Raw genomic sequence first — 18596 nt, forward strand, 5'->3', positions numbered from 1 at the left:
TCTGACGTTCGTGGCTCTGGGGTGGGGCCCAGGTGGTGTGTTTCTGCACCGGCTCCCAGGGGAGTATGATGTGCAGTGGGAGCTGAGTGAGCACGCCTATAAAGACCAGAACAAACCAGCCAGAGAGAGAGCAGGTGCACCTTCTAGAAGGTCCCGGCCATAGGCCAGAGAGGAAGACTAGAGCAAGAAGAGACACAGTCCTTTCCCGGTGACCAGAAGGGTTCGTGGTGGTGCGAGGCCCGGGGTGGGGGGTGGGGCACCAGGCTGCTGGTGCTGCTGCCCGAGCCCCTCTGACCTCTTCCTCCCCTCACGGCCAGGTTCATTAAGATCGGCGACAAGGAGGTGGAGTACCACCCCAAGTTCCGTCTCATCCTGCACACCAAGCACTTCAACCCACACTACAAGCCCGAGATGCAAGCCCAGTGCACCCTGATCAACTTCCTGGTCACCAGGGACGGGCTCGAGGACCAGCTCTTGGCTGCTGTGGTGGCCAAAGAGCGCCCGGATCTAGAGCAGCTGAAGGTACGGGGCCCGTCACGCAGCACAGGGCGGGCCGCTGGGGTCGCCGCGAGGTTTCTGACGCTGCAGCTGCGCCCCCGATGTGGCTCCAGGGGCCCCAGCCCGTCCCACAGGTCGGATTTTGTGCGACGGAAGGAGCCACTCTTCCTCCCCAGAGGCCTCGCAAACCGAACTCCAAATCCAACAGCCGCTTCTCTGACGGAAGAGGAGTCTCAGCGGAGCCCGGACGGCCACGCACCAAACTGCGGCCCCGTGGGCACGGTCTTTGCTGTGGGCCCCTGCGTGCGGTGGCCTGCACACATGGGCTCAGAGTGTCCCCATGCCCTGGCCTCTCAGGCTTGTGGTGCTCCTCCCGTCCCAGCTGGGGCCTCGGCTGAGCTCCCCTCCTGGCGCTCTGTCCCTCCCGCAGGCGAACCTCACCAAGTCCCAAAATGAATTCAAGATTGTTTTGAAGGAGCTGGAAGACTCCCTGCTGGCCCGGCTGTCGGCTGCATCAGGGAACTTCCTGGGGGACACGGCCTTAGTAGAGAATCTGGAGACCACCAAGCACACGGCCAGCGAGATCGAGGAGAAGGTAAGAGACCACCTCCAGGGCCTGCCCTGTGCTCCCCGCCATAGGGCACCGAGGGCCTGCCACAGTGCTGGGAAGAGAAGCCACCGGGCCACGCGTGCCCCTGGGGCCCAGGGCAGGGAGCAGGGGCTCGCGCCCCACCCAGCACACTGCGACCCAGTGGAGGGTCCCTCGCATGGGGCGGTGGGGGAGGGGTTGGGGGGGCCCACTGCTCACCGGCGCTGTCCACCCACTGGTCCCAATTGTTTTAAGGTGAAAGAGGCAAAAATCACAGAGGTTAAAATCAATGAGGCCAGAGAGAACTACCGGCCAGCCGCAGAGAGGGCGTCCCTGCTGTACTTCATACTGAACGACCTCAACAAGATTAACCCCATCTATCAGTTCTCACTCAAGGTGTGGTCACGGCCGGGCTCTGGGGCTGGGGCCCTGGCGTCCACAGAGCCCCAGCCGTTGGGAGCACAGACGGGGTCCAGGCCGCAGACGACGGTGGGAAGGGGGAGCCAGGGTGCGGGATCTGCCCTGGGCCAGCACCCCGGGGAAGGGGCTTCCTCACCTGGTGCCCCAGACCCCCACCCACCACGGAAACAAAGCAGAGCCCTAGCAGGCAGCATGGGGTGGCCTCGGAGTCCAGCCCCACAAGCCTCCATGTGCCCCCTCCCCAGGCCTTCAACGTGGTATTCGAGAAGGCCATCCAGAAGACCACCCCCGCAGAGGAGGTCAGGCAGCGAGTAATCAACCTGACGGACGAGATCACCTACTCCGTCTACATGTACACGGCCCGCGGGCTCTTCGAGCGGGACAAGCTCATCTTCCTGGCCCAGGTGGCCTTCCAGGTACGTCTGCCCTCCCTGCTCCAAGCGTGGTCCGCAACCGGCAGCAGCAGCGCCCGAGGGCTGGTCCCCAGTGCAGACTGCCCGGTGATGGATGCCCTTCCTGTCACTGCCATGGGATGTGCTTGGGACTCTCTTTCGTTGATATCAGGCACAGTTTTAAGGAGGAGGCACTGAAGGGGAGGTCCGTTAAGGAGAATGTTACAAAGAAAGGTCATTCTAATTACATTTACGGACTGCCTGCTAAGCAGTCCCGCGTCAGTGGTCAACCACCGTGGATGCCGAATACATTTTTTAAGGTAATACAGGTACAAAGAAATAAATATGCCTCCTGTTCATACGGACCTGCTGGAATATTTCAGATTTTTGTTCCATTAAATTGATGAAACAGCCCATCCACCATTTGGTTTGCTCCATCTTGTAAGTATGGTGGGAAACACTAATTTCCAGAGAGCTTCTAGAAGGTTGCTTTCCATCCAAACTCAAACTGTCCACCAGGGTCCAGATCAAGGAGGTTTTTCTTTATCTGTGAATCCCTGAATGGCAGCCCCTCTGTGAGGTTTCTCCTGCTGAAAGGGCATCAGGATATTTCCTTGGTGGTCCCCCTAAATTTCCAAAGAATTTTTCTTTTGACCAAAAAAAAAAAAAAAAAAAGCAGGAGTCTGACTCAGGCGAAAGTCTTTGCTCTGCAGTGTCCAAGAGAAGCTGCGTGGGGCCCTATGTGCGTGGTGGCCCTGGCTCACCTGCCGTCCATCTGGGACCCGAGACACGACTGGCTGGACGCCCTGAGAGCTGGTGTGCACGGGTGATGAAGAGACCCAGAACATGACCCAGAAGATCCCCCAGAAAATGTATATGCCCCCAAAGAATTGACTTGTGTAGAAACATTCTCAGCAGCTCTGCTCACACCTGCCACAAGGTGGATGCAGCCCAAATGTCCATCAAAGAATGAGCGGATAAACAAGACGTGGTTTCTCCGCACAACGGAGCCTTATTGTTCTGACACCCGCTACGGCGTACATGAACCTCGAAAGGAGCCAGAGGGGAAAGGCCACATCTGTAGGATTCCCTGGACACGGAATGTGCAGAATAGGCAGATCTGGACAGATGGGGCACAGACCCAGGGCGCCTTCGGCTGGTGGCGGATCCGGGGGCGCTGCTCAGGGGGTTCCCTTTGGGAAGATGAAAAAGCTCTGGTTCTAAATAGTGGTGATGGTTGGACATGACATGAATTTACTAAAATTTCGTACTTTAATCAGGTTAAAATGGTAAATGTCATGTGTATTTTATCATAATTTAAAAACACGACAATAAACCAAGGTGAATCCAAAGTCTGGCCTGGACCCAGGGGGCAGGACAGCGCTTCCTCTGCAGGGCCGGCGGGGGGGGAGCACCTCGGCCTGTCCCGCGCCCGTGACCAAGGCGTCCGGCGCTCCCATGGGGGCCGTCGGCCACCCCTCCCTCCCCCACTGTTGTGGGACAACGCTGAGCGGCCCCATGTTCCCTCAGGTCTTGTCCATGAAGAAAGAGCTGAACCCAGTCGAGCTGGATTTCCTCCTGCGGTTCCCTTTCAAGGCGGGGGTCCAGTCGCCGGTGGACTTCCTGCAGCACCAGGGATGGGGCGGCATCAAGGTTGGTGTTGGGACTCTCTCCCTGCTGTGGGGGGTCTGGGGCTCACGCCGGGGATGTTTGTGAGGCGCTACCACCAGCCGGATATCCAGTGACCCGGGGAGACCCCAGAGGTGGGGCCGGGGTGCAGAGGGCTCCTGCCGGCTCGCAGAAATCTCTACTTTCCTGTTCGAACACAACGGTCACTCCGACCCGCACACGGCCCCACGAGCTGAGCCACGACAGGCCCCAGGGCGGGTCCAGGGCCGCCCGATACCGCTGCCCACCCTCCCAATCCCGGGCAAGTGTCCAGGTGGTTCCTCCAATCTGGGCCCACACACTCAGGGGCCCCCAGCATCTTGGGTCAGAAGGCCTGAAGAAGGCAGCCCCCCCATGATGGGAGCAGCCCCGGTCCCTCAGCCCTCTGGAGGGGCAGCTGGGGTCCTATGCCTACGCTAGACCCTCCATCCACGTTCCTGGCCCTCAGGGGCACCAGCAGCTCATTTTAGCGCCAAGCCAGGTGGCCCACCCTCTCCCAGCATCGGGACAGGGGGGCGCGGGGGGAGCTGAAAGGCCACCTGCCCCCAGGCCCTGTCGGAAATGGATGAGTTCAAGAACCTGGACAACGACATCGAAGGGTCTGCCAAGCGGTGGAAGAAGCTGGTGGAGTCGGAAGCCCCTGAGAAGGAAATCTTCCCCAAGGAGTGGAAGAACAAAACGTCCTTGCAGAAGCTGTGCATGGTGAGGTGCATGCGGCCAGACCGCATGACCTACGCCGTCAAGTGAGTGTGTGGCACCCTCCCAGGTGGGTGGGGAGGCGGAGGGAGGCCCCACGGGGCCCACGGGCATGGGACCCCACCTGCAAGCGCTCCCCGCCCCTTCTCCTCCCGCCAGCCTGAGGGACCAGTGAGGGGAAACAGGACCCCCCCCCGATGCCCCCCCACCAACCCTGAGCCAAGATTCTCTACAAAATGTGGGCATTAATGACTCTGAGGCCACAAGGAGTCCTTTAGGACAGTGGAGAGAAAACTGTGGCAAAGCCATCATCATCCGGATTTTATGCCCCCAGTGGCTACATTTAAAGTAAACTGTTGGGCCAGCTTCAGCTCATTTGCAGAGAATTACTCTAACTTTGTGAATAATTTCTCTGCCCCTGAAGCTCCTGCACGATTGGAAAATTAATCACCGTGGCCTTCCAGCCCCCCCCCCCCGTTCACTCCCCATTTGGGTCTGCCATTTCACAAAAGGACTCCAGGAACAGTGACATCACACAACACTGCACTGGTCCCCACAGGTGACATCTAAGATGTCCCATCCACCCTCTCCTGGAATGGACAGGGTTTCCCTCCTGACCCGGGGCCGACCTGGGAGCACGGAGATGCCACAGGAAGGGGGGACAGAGATGCCACAGGAAGGGGGACAGAGATGCCACAAAATGGAGGACGGAGATGCCACAGGAAGGAGCACGGAGATGCCACAGGAAGAAGGGAGGACAGAGATGCCACTGGATGGAGGATGAGGATGGAGATGCCACAGGAAGGAAAGGGGACAGAGACGCCACAGGATGAGGGATGGAGATGCCACAGAAAGGGGGACGGAGATGCCACAGGAAGGAAGGGGGACAGAGACACCACAGGATGGAGGATGAGGATGCCACAGGAAGGAGGGAAGACAGAGATGCCACAGGAAGAAGGGAGAACAGAGATGCCACAGGATGGAGGATGAGGATGGAGATGCCACAGGAAGGGGGACAAGGCAGACAAGGAATCAAGCCCAGCGCCCATTCTGGGACATAATACAGCATCTTTGCCTTTTCTTGGTCCTAAAAGCCCCAAAGCAGCCAGATGCCCCGAAAGACACCTGTGTCCCTAACAGAACTCCCCTCTGACAAAGCAGAGGCCCGACTCCCATGCACTGGTTGTTCACAAACGTGTCTGTTTTGCTCCGTTTGGTTGAGGGTCACGGGCAGGGCAGCAGGAAGTGCAGGGAAACGAGAAATCCCCACCATGGAGGACAGTCGTGCCGGAAGAAGTTTGGACAAAGTCTGGGAAAGATGGAGGGGAAGGACACCTGGCCATCACAGCGGGGACATCAGCCGGGGAGCGGAGCGCGGTCAGGTGTCCAGGCCCACAGCCCCCAGCGCATGGTGGCACGTCACTCAGGGTCACGCGTGTGAAGGCACGAGGATGCCCTGAATGAAGTACCTCAGACCGCGTGAGCCTTTGTGTGCTTCGCTGGGGCCTGGGCGACCCCAAACCCCGCTCCGTGACATGTCTGTAGCGTCCAGGAAAGCAGAGTTACCTCCCTAATTCTACCAGAGCCATGCAGCTTAAAAGCAAGGAGATCCAAATCCACAGTGAATAATGTAACAGGGTGGATTGTGTGCCAGGCGCCAACCAAAGCCTCAGCTCACTTGCCCCCCCGAGTGGCCCCTGAGGCTCAAGGGCCCACAGACGGCAGTGACTGGCCTGGGGCAGAGCAGTGGGGTGCCCGCAAACTACCTCCCCCCCACAAAAAAGCCCAGCTTCTGTGGTACAGACACCCCGGGGCTCCCGGGGAGCGGCTGGGAGCGGACCCCAGCTCTCCTCTGCCAAGGATGCGGTGCCCAGAGTGGTGGGGCCCGCCGGGAACCAATGTGCGCTGTTCATCATTAATTCACCTGCGGAGAATGACCGTGTGGCCTGCCAACGTCGTTAGCAACGGTGATTTAGTGACATTCCCGTCTAGGGGAGGACTTGGGACATTCCAGAAGTCCTTCCTGGACACGGATGCTAGCCTCCACATTGCGAGTCAGTTCCCAAGGCCGGAATCGAGTACAACTGGGGAGGGTTTCAGGAGGAGCGCCCCCGACACCCTGCCTGGAGCCCTCGTTGGCTCGGGAACTGCACAGAAGCCAGCAAAGGCCACAGCGAGAGACAAGTCCTGATAAAAGGGTCCCCGGAAAGTCCTGCTGGCCCAAGGTCCCCACGGAGCCAGAGGGTGTGGGGCAGCCTCTGAGGGAGCCCTTCCCTCCACTGTTCTTTCAAAGACTGACATGCTTTTAAAGACACTAAATCTTAGTATTTCAGTGCCTGTGAATCACTCAGAACATGGTAAGCTCAGCCCCCTGTGATGGAGAGGCGAAGAGAGCTCTAAAGGTCACCCCCAAACAACACCAGATTTCCCCTAAGAGGGGCCCAATTGACCCCAGACTTCTTGCGGGTCAAGAAAGTAAGTCAGGGGCTCGGAAAACAGAGCTGCTTCTGTAAAGACAGGTATTTATGTAAATTCCTTTTTTTTTCCCTGTGATTTTTCTGATGAACCATGTTTTGTGGTCTTTGAATTCACCAAGACGGCTGCAAACGTGAACTTCCTTCCTCCTCAAACCCCCAGTCCGGGGAGATTACCAGGACTGGTGAGAACGGTCTGTGTTCAGCTTCTTCCTGCGGCCCTTGCTGGACAGCAGACGGAGAGCATGTGGGAGACGAAATCGCCATAACCCGTCCCCTTGCCTGGAAGCGCAGACGGCTCGAAGGACCCAGGGGCCACCTGGTGCTGGGGCGTGCTCACCCAGAATGCCCTGGGTTGTGGTGCCACTGAGGCTTATGTTCCCTCCCAGGTGACCTGGGAGCCTCTGAAAAACGGGGCCGCAGGAGACGACCTCTCACCTGCGGGCACGTTGTAGGGCCTGGCAGGGACGGAGGCGAGAAGCACCTGCTCCCCCGGCCACACCCTCCCCCGGCAAAGAGGAAAGCCCCCGAAAAGACTGCCTTCGGGCCTGAGACCTTGCTCTGCTTAAGAAAGTCCACCAAAGCGGCACCTGGCTGGCTCGGTCAGAGGAGCATGTGACTCTTGATCTCGGGGTCGTGAGTTCAAGCCCCACGTTGGGTGTAGAGACTACTTAAAAATAAAATCTTTAAGGGGGTGGTGCAGCTGGTTAAGGGTCCGACTCTTGATTTCAGCTCAGGTCATCATCTCAGGGTCGTGAGAGCAAGCCCTGCATCAGACGCCACACTCAGCGGGGAGTCTTCTTGAGATTCTCTCTCCCTCTCCCACTGGGCCTCTGCCCACTCGTGTGTGCACTCTCTCTCTAAAATAAATAAACCTTTTAAAAAATAACTAAAAATAGGGGTGCCTGGGTGGCTCAGTTGGTTGAGCCTCTGCCTTTGGCTCAGGTCATGGTCCTGGGGTCCTGGGATCAAGTCCCACGTCAGGCTCCCTGCTTGGTGGGGAGACTGCTTCTCCCTCTCCTGTTCCCTCTGCTTGTTTTCTCTGTCAAATAAACAAATAAAAACTCTCAAAAAAAATAATTAAAAATAAAATAAAATCTTTAAAGAAATAATAAATAAAAGAAAGCCCCCCAAGAAGAGGGCCCTTCCACCAGGGGTCCCAGCCCACCCCGTCCCCCTCGCCATCGGGTCTGACCAAGCGCGTCTCCCTCAGGAACTTTGTGGAGGAGAAGATGGGCAGCAAGTTCGTGGAGGGCCGGAGCGTCGAGTTTTCCAAGTCCTATGAGGAGAGCAGCCCTTCTACTCCGATTTTCTTCATCCTTTCCCCAGGCGTTGACCCCCTCAAAGACGTGGAAGCCCTGGGTAAGTGGAGCCGGCCAGGGAGGCCTCAGAGAGGGACGGCCACCAGGAAATGTGCATGAGCCACAGCGAGGTGCCCCTGCACCCCGGTGAGGAAACAGAAACCGATGAGCCTGGGAGAGAGATGAGCCTCCCGCAGGCCCGGGAGGAGGCACAGCGGTGCGGAAAGCAGGCCGGTGCTTCCTTGGCGGGGGACACAGGCAGGCGCCGTGGGACCCCGCGATCCCATGGCTGGTGCACACCCCGAGAATGAAAGCAGGTGTTTAAGCACATGCTCCATAGGGCTGATCACTCACAATAGCCAAAAGGCAGATGAAGCCAACGTCCATCAACTGTGAGTGGGTAATCCCCACGTGGTGAAGCCACACGATGGGACAGTCCTCAGCCACCAAAATGAGGTGCCGAGAGGCACTGCCCCATGGACACACCTTGAAAACACTGTACCGAGAGGAGTCCCCGCCAGACACAAAGGCCCCCTGTTCTAGGGTTCAGCGTATCGGAAGCATCCAGAATGGGTAGATCCACAGAGACACGGAGCAGCTGAGCGGCTGCCGGGGGCGGGGGTGGGGCTTCCTGATGGGAGGGATGGAGAGTGCTGGAACCAGAAGCATGGCTGCACAACACCGTGAATGTATTAAATGTCACCGAACTGTACACTTGAAGATGGGTTTGAAATTGGCAAATCTGATGTGTTTTTTACAATAGCACACAAAGCGGGGAGGGGTGAGATTCCCGGCAGGATGGCAGAGCTGCCCCCACGCACTTCCTGTTCTCTTTCCTTCAGGGAAAAAGCTGGGATTTACCATAGACAACGGGAAACTGCATAACGTGTCCCTGGGGCAGGGACAGGAGGTGGTGGCCGAGGACGCTCTGGACATGGCTGCAGAGATGGGACACTGGGTCATTCTGCAGGTACGGGGGCGCCTGCACTTGCACCCATGGGAGGGGCAGGCGGCTCCTACACCACGTCCCCTCTGCCTGGTCCGTGAGGTGGTGCGGCCGTCACCACCACCTTACTCGGTGAGAGGACGCTGGGCTTTAGGCCAGAGTTTCCCTACAGAGATGCTGCTTATAAAGCCCAAACTCCAGAGCGGACAAAAGCGCCGTTCCTCCTCCTCCTCCTCTTCCTCGCTTGGGGGAAGCACCAGGGGCCCCTGCAGCCTCTCCGAGCCCTCTCCTGAACCCCAAGGAGCACCTGCAGTCCTGCCCGGCCTGCACAGGGTGAGCCGACCTCGGTCAGCATGTCCTAGCCTGGTCCTGAGCGGAGACCCCAGCTTCATGCCATTCCTTCTACCCAAACCTCAAAGCAGGGGTGGGGACCATATCATGTCAGCCTTATGCCTGGGGAGGCCGGGGAGGACTCGCCAGGAGGCTGGAGGTCTTGAATTCACCGAGCACGAATACTGACTCCCAGGCCTCAGCAGAAATTGGCTGGCGTGCCCGGCGCCCGGGGAAGGGCGGACAGTGGGCACTGCTTGGAGGGACGTGTGGGAGGGACGCGTGGGTGCTAAGCCCCGGTCTTGGCCACAGAACATCCACCTTGTGGCGCGGTGGCTGAGCACCCTGGACAAGAAGGTGGAGCACCACAGCATGGGCAGCCACGAGGACTACCGCGTGTTCATCAGCGCCGAGCCCGCCCCCAGCCCCGAGTCCCACATCATCCCCCAGGGCATCCTGGAAAACGCCATCAAAATCACCAATGAGCCACCCACGGGCATGCACGCCAACCTGCACAAGGCTCTGGACCTCTTCACCCAGGTGAGGCGGCTTCCCCTCCGGCGCGCGTATCCCACAGACAGAAAGGCAGCTCTGGCCTGCGCTGCTGGGGAGCAGGCTTGAACTCCGAGGACGGCTGCACCCTGGTTCTCGCACCCACGCCACCCCCAGCACACACGTGCACGCGCGCACACGCACACACACACACACACGCCTCACACCACGAAGTCAATATATTCCTGGAAGACTAAGTAAAGCGTACATAGCGTGAAATGCAGTCAAGTTACAGCTTTAAAGACAGTTTCATGACCTGCGAGCCAGCACAGGTCAATGCATCGCAGGTCCTGGGCTTGTCGGAGCCCCTCAGGAAGGGGCCCAGCTCTGGAGGGCGGTGTGCTGGGCTCCCGTGCATCTCGGCCCCCTCTCTGGCTCCTCAGGAGACAGAAGATGCTCTTGGTTGGCTCAGGCTGCCGCCAGGCCTCCCTCAATCCCCAGCAGGCCCCCCCCTTTCTTCCGTGGGACAGCTCCCGTGGCCCCCCCCCCCCCCCCCCCCGTCCAAACCTCCTGCCCCACTCCCAGCCCTGCCCCCTTCTGCAAGACCCTAGCATCTACGTTCATCTCTTGGCACCTGATCTTCTGTTCTGCACCAGAACCTTCTGGGTGCACATACTTATCTCCCAAGTGGAGTCTAAAACCTTTTTAAGGAAGACACTCCTACTGCCTGGTAACACCTACAAAGACTACTCATGGAGCACATTGTGCTGAGAATGAACAGCTCGCCCTGGTTTCTAAACAGTCTGGGCTACTGTTTGTGCGCGCACCGTGAGGGGTGCTGACCGCTGCCAAGGGACAGTACTTCTCCTTAAGTCCTGAAATGTCCTGTGTTTGTGGATATTTTATTAGAAAGCAGCATAATTTGACTTGTAATCAATACTTAAGTGATAGAAGGGCCATTTCTGAAAGAAGTAAAGACAAGAAAGCATTCTCTCCTCCAGTCCGTGGACCGGGGGCTCCGGCAGCTGCCCCCCTCCACCCCGCGCTGCCCCTCCTGCCCCCAGCAAGACAGCTGGCAGAGGCAGGACTCGGGTCCCCTCCCGCAGGACACCCTGGAGATGTGCACCAAGGAGATCGAGTTCAAGTGCATCCTCTTCGCCCTGTGCTACTTTCACGCCGTGGTGGCCGAGAGGCGAAAGTTTGGGGCCCAGGGCTGGAATAGGTCGTACCCCTTCAACAACGGGGACCTCACCATCTCCATCAACGTGCTCTACAACTACCTGGAGGCCAACACCAAGGTAAGGGTGCGCCTGGTGCCCAGCAGGGCGCTCTGCGCCCCCAACCGCGCCCCGTCAACTGTGCAGTGGCCCATGCTCAGGACACATCCCAGTGTCGTAACCCAAACAAAACCTGGAAAGAAGCAGCCCTGAGACCCCACCCAGCAGGTGGACACGGTAAGTGTCGCCCTGTCCCTCACCAGCCCTGCGGCACTTGTCGGCCATCTGGCAGTTCTTCCCATTGGTAGCACATGCAGGGGGGCAGGCATCTCTGGGGGGCCTGCCCAGAACTCCCGGGGGGCGGGGACGAGGAGGGGCCTCCCTGGTGCATGGGCAGCGTCCACAGACAGAACCCAGGTCCAGAGGGAAAGCCAAACCATCTCCCTGGAACACACGACCGCTGCTCTGATTCTCCTGATGGTGGAGATACATGTGTGAGGTGCTCTGCAGATGGCCTCAGAGGCCGGAGAAGCCCGCAGACTGAGAGGGGCCGCGCCCGGTCCCCCTCGGAGGGAGCCTGACTCCTGGAGAGCCCGGCACGGACACAGCATGGCTGCTGTGACCCCCAGGGGAGGCAGGTGCCCACGCACCCCAGAAGCCTCGGCTCCTCCTCACTGGCCCCGAATCAGCAGTGACAGGACCGCGGCACAGCGCCGGTGACACCAAGCGGGCTGGGCAGTGGCGGGAGGGCCAGACAGTGGGACCAGGCAGTGCCCCTCCTCACACGCCGGCGGCATGGTGGCAGATGGTGCTGGGATCCAGGGCCCCGGGCTTGAAGTCCAGCTCTGCCTCTCACCAGCTGAGACCTCCCGGACACTGGGGCTCAAGCTCCAGGGGTTGGGCAAGGAAAGTGCCCCGCCGGGCCTAGGGGTGCTGGTCTCGGGACGCCCGCCTGTTTCCCACTCTGCTGTAAAAAGCTCAAGATGTGGGCGGAGGCGAAGGAGGCCAGGGCCAGGGCGGGACGGCGAGCACAGCCTTGCATACCCTTCCCCACAGGAGGCCGGAGAAGGTCTGAAGACCTCTGAGGACAAACACCATCACTCCCCCAGCTGTGACCCCGCAGGGCGGCCTCTCCACACTGCCATCACCCAAATCTGAGCCCACCACACGGCTCACAGGCTTGGTTCCTAGCGAAACCCATGCCCAGAGACAGGAGGGCCGAAGGGGCCAGCAGGCAGCTATCCCCAGGAAGGGAGCTGGTCTCCACCTGCAGGTGGCGAGGATGGAGGGCTGGCGGTCCGCTTCACCTAGAGCCGAGCTGAACCCTCGCAGCTACCTTCCAGCTCTCGCCAAGAAGGAGATGCTGAGGAGCGGCCGTGAAGGAGCAGTTTGGTTAAGAGACGTTTTCTGGGGAGATTGGTATGGGAGGAACAGTGCTCGAGTTTTTTGAAGACGTTTATTCAGACACTTGCCCCATTATTCACACACACATAGAAGCCAAGGTGGGGAGGAAATGGCTCGAGAACGCATGCCATGAGCTTCAGCGACCCCCTGACAGGAGTGAATGACACAGGAACGCACGTCCTGCCGAGCAGTGACCGGTCAGGCTGGGCGCACCAGGCTCCTGGTGGCATGACCCCTCCTCTGTCCGAGCTCACAGTCTCGACAACGTTAAGTGACCAGAGGACGTGGTCCAGAGCATTGGTTAAGAACACAGACCAACTCACGCAGACTCTTGGGGGAAGGCCAGGTGCCCTGTCTCTGACGAGTGCTCCAGGACTCTGTCGGCACGAGTGGGAACACGGGTGGGTGGTGTCCGTCCCTGCTTGTTAGTGCCATGGCCCCCACCCCGCAGGGAAGGGCGTCCCTGGGAGGAAGCCCGCGGGGCCCAGGGGGTCAGAGGGGCCTGAGGAAGCGAGCTGTCCCCGAAGCAAACAAGTAAAACACAGAAAAAGCAGCTCAGCACGTACCCAAGATAACCAGGCAGAGAACAACCTTTAAATCACAAAATGACAATTAAGAGAATATTAACATTTTGAGTGAAATTCACGAGACCGAATCAGGCAACCGATGAGTGCACGAGTTCTTTACTCGATAAACTGTGTCAGGAGGCCACCCGCCTGCGCCGCCCGGGGCAGTGGCGGGACGAACCGCACGCACGTGGCATCCGAACTGCATGAGATCCACACTGGACGGCAAAAGCGTGGTGCAGGTGAGAGTGTAAAATAGCTTATTAATTCATCGTTTTCATGCTGGCCGTCTGCTGGAACAATCTTCTCACTTACGTGGCTGCTCACAAATTTGGGATTGCATACGTGACTGCTGTCTGCGGCCCCCGAGCCGCTTCGGTTGGACGGCACCGTGCTGACACCTGCCAGCCGAGCCCAACTCCTGGCTTCGCAGAGGAGGCTTCAGAAGGTGGTGGCGGGGAGCAGTGGCCCGCGCAGAGTGCAAGGTCAGGCAGCCGCGCTCTCGGCGCTGCGCTACCCGTCTACGCAGCCCCGCGGGACGCGCAGGTACAGGGAGCCGCTGGGAACACGGAGCCAGGTAAGCTCAGCAGGACCGCAAGGCAGGCCACCGGATGGAGACATCGTAAAGGTGTGACCAACAGGACTCTGTGGCCAAAAGAAATGGCACCCAAGAGTAGACACCCAGTCACCGCGGAAACCGCTCCGGTCAGGTGGCCAGCATACGGAGTCACGGGTGGCTGCGCGTCTCCGAGCGGGGGTGACATGGGAGGCCCGCGAGAGGGAGCGAATGGCGGCTGCAGGGGGGGCCTGTGGAGCACACTGCCGGCGGTCACAGTCAGGGCAGAGGCCAGGCCACAGGTGGAGGGAACGGCCAGGCAGCCCTCGCCAAAGGAGCCAAAGGCAGGAGACGGCAGGGGGGGCTGACGGCCGAGTCAGACCCCGAAGGGGCGGCGGCGCTTCTAACCACTTGCGTCCTTTCTCAGGTGCCCTGGGACGACCTCCGCTACCTGTTTGGAGAAATCATGTACGGCGGCCACATCACGGACGACTGGGACCGGCGGCTGTGCAGGACGTACCTGGCAGAGTACGTGCGGGCGGAGATGCTGGAGGGCGAGATCCTGCTGGCGCCGGGCTTTCAGATCCCCCCCAACCTGGATTACAAGGTGAGCAGGGGGCGCTCTCTCAGGGACACGAGCTCGCCCGGTGCGACAGCAGCCAAGGGCGATGCCGGCCCGGCCAGCTCTGGGGCCAGCCTGGCGTCGCAAACGGAGTATCTGTGATTGAGCAAGAAGCCAGGCAACGGAAATGAGAGTTGGCGTGAAACAGCCTCTGGGGGGGAGGGGGCGTGGAGATGGTTCATGTGGCTGGGGGGTGGGGGGTGGAGCAGCCAGAAAGGGGGTTAGAGAACTGTGGGGGTTTGTGCAGACGGCAAGACGTGGGCAGAACATTCCGGTCCGAAACACTTGATCAGTGGACACGGGTTCCAGCTTGCACGGCTTTACCTTGGCAGCCTGCTCACCCACCACCCCTTCTCAGGGTTACCACGAGTACATCGATGAGAACCTGCCCCCCGAGAGTCCCTACCTGTACGGCCTGCACCCCAATGCAGAGATTGGCTTCTTGACAGTCACGTCAGAGAAGCTGTTCCGCACCGTCCTGGAAATGCAGCCCAAAGAGACCGACTCAGGAGCAGGCACCGGAGTATCTCGCGAGGAGAAGGCAGGAGCCTTAACACCCGGCCCAGGGCCAGACAAAGGGCGGGGCCTGGAACCTGGAGTCGAAAAGTGCACCCCCAGAAACCGGGGTGGAGCTGTGAGCTGGCTAACAGGCCCAGGGGTGCTGCCCAGGGGCCATTCCCCCACCCCCAGGCCTCCCTCCCTGCAGCCTCTAACTTGGCCCAGCTGGTGTGGGGGGGGGGCCTCCTACCCGACAGCCCAGAGGCATCAGAACAGCCCCTCCCCGAGAGCTTAGAAGACCCCCGGGGGGCTCATCCCATTAATACTCGAAGAACCAAAAAAACTTCAGCGTTAAGAACTTTTAACCCGTTCTCACTTGCCTGGGTTACCTCTTGCCGTCTAGTGAGCAATTAACACCCTTACACTGTCCAGTAAATTCTGGACAAGTTCTGTTAACAGCCAGCTGAGTACTGGGCTTACTGGTGATAGACCAGATTCTGGACCAGAAGACCCTCAGTGCTGTGAGGGCTCACAGCCCTTCCTTGGTCTAATGACTAGAATCAGACTTCTGACGGCAGTGGTGTAGACAACCCCGTGTGGGCCACTCCTGGAGAGGGTGTGACCAGAAGGGTCCCCAAAGAAGCCCCCATGGGAAACTCGAAGGTCACAGTCCTATGGGTGCCAGCTGATCTGACGGGGGAAGGAAGCCATGCATTTGGGAATGTCTGCAGCTCCCATGGCTACAGTCCAATGGCTTTGATGACCAGACTATTCAAAGCCTGTTGGCCAAGATCTCCTCCTCTTGTCAGACGTGTGGCTGCACCTCCGGGACCGATTCTCAGGCAACTCCACTGCCCTTTGCTCCAGGAGCCCTCGCTGTGAACGTCCGGCGCAGGCTCCCCAACCCTGACGCTGGGGGTGGGCTCGCAGGCGCATGCGGTGACGGGGCTTGTCGGGGACTGACTTCCAGGTGAAGGCCGTGCTGGAGGAGATCCTGGAGAAGGTCCCGGAGATGTTCAACATGGCCGAGATCATGGCGAAGACGGCTGAGAAGACCCCCTATGTGGTGGTTGCCTTCCAGGAATGTGAAAGAATGAACATCCTCACCAATGAGATGCGCCGCTCGCTGAAGGAGCTGAGCCTAGGGCTGAAGGTAACACCGCACAGGTCAGCTGGGACCCAGGGCAAGACTTAGGAGGCAGGCGGGCCGCCGCAAGCGGACCCCCTCACCCCAGCTGCAGAGCACAGAGCCCGGGCCCTGGGCGTTGTCGCCGTACCGCCTCCTCTGGGTTCCCCAGTCCGGGGCTGCGGGCCCACCAGGCCGGGGGGCACACACCCAGGGTCTGTGCCAAGCTACTTTTGAGGACTCACAGCACGGATGGGGTGAGAGAAACAAGGCATGGGCCTGGCCAGGTCCGCGTGCCTGTGAGTGGCCTGGGCTGCCAGCGCCCCATCCGTATGTCCTTAGGGGGAACTGACCATCACGACCGACATGGAAGACCTGTCCACGGCGCTGTTCTACGACACCGTGCCCGACCCATGGGTGGCCCGGGCCTACCCCTCCATGATGGGCCTGGCGGCCTGGTACGCCGACCTGTTGCTCCGCATCAGGGTGAGGACAGTGTCCCCGGGTGTCACAGCACACCCCCACCCCCCAGGGCCAGCAGGACCGCGGCTGTGAAGGGGCAGCGTGTCCCCACCAGAGGCCTAGAGGCCCCCACTGGCCTGGCCTTCATCAGAGCAGGGCCGGAAGGGCCTGGCCCAGGCCACGAGACGCCTGACAATGTAGGCACTTCCTGCAGAAGAGAGGGACAGCGGCCCGACAGCCCTCTGCGCCAGAGCCCAAAGCCCCAGGGGCACCGTCCGGGGAACCGCCTTGTCAAAGCCTCCTTTGGGACCCTAAATTGTCCTTGGATGTGAAGCCCCTCTCCAGACCCTCCTCCTCCCGTTCCCTCATTTAAACTGGAGCCAGCGGGCACTGGGCCCTGCTGAAGCACGTTTCCACCAGGAGCTCGAGGCCTGGACGACAGACTTCACCCTGCCCACCACCGTGTGGCTGGCCGGCTTCTTCAACCCCCAGTCCTTCCTCACGGCCATCATGCAGTCCATGGCCAGGAAGAACGAGTGGCCGCTGGACAAGATGTGTCTGTCTGTGGAAGTAACCAAGAAGAACCGGGAGGACATGACGGCACCGCCCCGAGAGGGCTCCTATGTGTATGGGCTCTTCATGGAAGGTAATGAGGGTGCCGGTCAGAGGAAGCTTCCAGAGCCAGTCCCGCTGGGCTGGAGGGCAGAGACCAGCTGGGAGGGGGCAGGTGGGAGAGGTGCGCGGAAGGGGCATGTCGGCTGGAAGCTGGACGGTGGCGCGAGTCTGAGAACGCTCTCAGACAGCAGTCCGGAGGCCAAACCTGCCGCACAGGACAGCCAGCCTGGCTCTGCCTGGCCGGAAACGGCAGGCGCGTCCTTAGGTGTGAGCACCTGTTTCAGGGCGGTGAGGAACACGGCCCTCCCAGAGGGCCTGGGGGCCGGGAGCCGGGGCAGGCGGACAGCTGGGGGCGCCAGCGTTCCCGCCCCAGGCCCACCCCCACGTGGTCGGGCGAGCAGCAGCAGGGAGGGCACCAGCTGCCCCTACCTCCCCTGTCCTGAGCCGGCGGAGGCCACAGGGCCACCAGGCAGCCTGGTCCCTTAGACCTGTTGAGCTGAGAGGCAGCTTTTTCCACCACAAAGCGTCCCACTCAGCAACTGACGCCACCCCCTTACCTGTGGGGGTGTCAGGGTTTAGCCGGCAAAGGCTCAGGGCTCCCCAGTCCCCACGTCAGAGACAAGCACGACAGAGGCCGCTCTCCATGTTTATTTTGGAATGACAGACAAGAAACACAAACACCATTAACAGGGTGAGTAGGAACGACAGCGGTCTGGTTAAAGGCAAATCAAAGTTCCGTGTGTGTGCGCACATATGATCGCGTGCCCTGCACATGCACACACAGGCTGGACGATGCACATGTGACCTCCTGGGACTTCCAGCTGCAGCCACCACTTCCTGCCACTGAGGCTGAGAAGGCTGACGGACAGGTTCTGAAAATACCACCCATGTAAACGGGTGGCCCCGAGAACTTGAGGCAGAGCTATCCCTCTGAGGCGCCTGGCGGGGTCCCAGGGGTCCCGGCATGCCCAGCACTCCTGCCCAGTCCTCTGCTCACAGCCCCACCTTCAGCCGAGCCTGCGCCAGTCCACCCCCGGCGCCCCTGCCAGCCCCAGCTCGCGGCCGGCACACCACGCAACACCCAGGCACGGCCCCACAGGCCACCCTGACCTCGCCGTGCTGTCCTGCAGGCGCTCGCTGGGACACCCAGACTGGAGTCATCGCTGAAGCCAGGCTGAAGGAGCTGACGCCAGCCATGCCCGTCATCTTCATCAAGGCCATTCCTGTGGACCGCATGGACACCAAGAACATCTATGAGTGTCCTGTGTACAAAACACGCATCCGCGGCCCCACCTACGTCTGGACCTTTAACCTCAAGACCAAAGAGAAGGCAGCGAAGTGGATCCTGGCGGCCGTGGCCCTGCTCTTACAGGTCTAGCATAGCTGGAGCAGGGTTGACAATTAGAAATTCAGCCCTGCCACTGTTCCTTATTTTTATAGGAACCGATAGTTGCCTTTTGTCTAAGTAACCCAGACACTTTAGAAGCATGTCAAGATGGACGGGCCAGAGAGTGGGGGCGGCGGCGCAAGAGGGGGAGCAGGCTGGATTAAAACAGAAGTCACTAAGTTGCGCTTGTCTGACTCACTGGAGCTGAAGGACTCCCCTGTTCCTGCTGCTGAGGCGAGCCCCCCAGGAGCCCAGCCCCCAAACCCTGCCGGCCCACAAGCAGCTCAGAGGTGTGGGCCTCTGGCCTGATGCGCCACGCAAGCAACCCACCAGTGAG

General features: G+C 60.0%; 2 protein-coding genes across 7 annotated transcripts in view; one reads left to right on the forward strand and one right to left on the reverse strand.

Annotated features, from left to right (window-relative positions):
• The window catches only part of DNAH17 (dynein axonemal heavy chain 17), a 92599-nt gene extending 74346 nt beyond the window's left edge, over positions 1-18253 (forward strand). The window contains exons 64-79 of the mRNA XM_035025882.1: positions 318-522; positions 929-1093; positions 1343-1483; positions 1753-1923; positions 3430-3552; positions 4117-4310; positions 7951-8099; positions 8881-9008; positions 9627-9854; positions 10913-11104; positions 13977-14156; positions 14530-14712; positions 15640-15822; positions 16138-16281; positions 16678-16903; positions 18003-18253. Coding sequence (XP_034881773.1) covers positions 318-522; positions 929-1093; positions 1343-1483; positions 1753-1923; positions 3430-3552; positions 4117-4310; positions 7951-8099; positions 8881-9008; positions 9627-9854; positions 10913-11104; positions 13977-14156; positions 14530-14712; positions 15640-15822; positions 16138-16281; positions 16678-16903; positions 18003-18250 — 2860 coding nt within the window. The 3' untranslated portion in view covers positions 18251-18253. The remainder of the gene's footprint in view (positions 1-317; positions 523-928; positions 1094-1342; positions 1484-1752; positions 1924-3429; positions 3553-4116; positions 4311-7950; positions 8100-8880; positions 9009-9626; positions 9855-10912; positions 11105-13976; positions 14157-14529; positions 14713-15639; positions 15823-16137; positions 16282-16677; positions 16904-18002) is intronic.
• Positions 12463-18596, reverse strand: part of PGS1 (phosphatidylglycerophosphate synthase 1) — a 42316-nt gene continuing 36182 nt past the window's right edge. For 2 of the 6 annotated variants that reach the window (XR_004683030.1, XR_004683027.1), the window contains 2 exons: positions 17430-18095; positions 12466-15816 (listed from right to left, as the gene is read on the reverse strand). The gene's annotated coding sequence lies outside the window, so the exon portion shown is untranslated. Of the gene's footprint in view, positions 15817-17429; positions 18096-18596 lie in introns of all 6 variants that reach the window. The other 4 variants (XR_004683032.1, XM_035025879.1, XR_004683029.1 and 1 more) reach the window with 3 other exon arrangements.

This window comes from Mirounga leonina, unplaced genomic scaffold, assembly GCF_011800145.1.
Source record: "Mirounga leonina isolate KUSES-001 unplaced genomic scaffold, KU_Mleo_1.0 Mir_197, whole genome shotgun sequence".
Lineage (NCBI taxonomy): Eukaryota > Metazoa > Chordata > Mammalia > Carnivora > Phocidae > Mirounga > Mirounga leonina.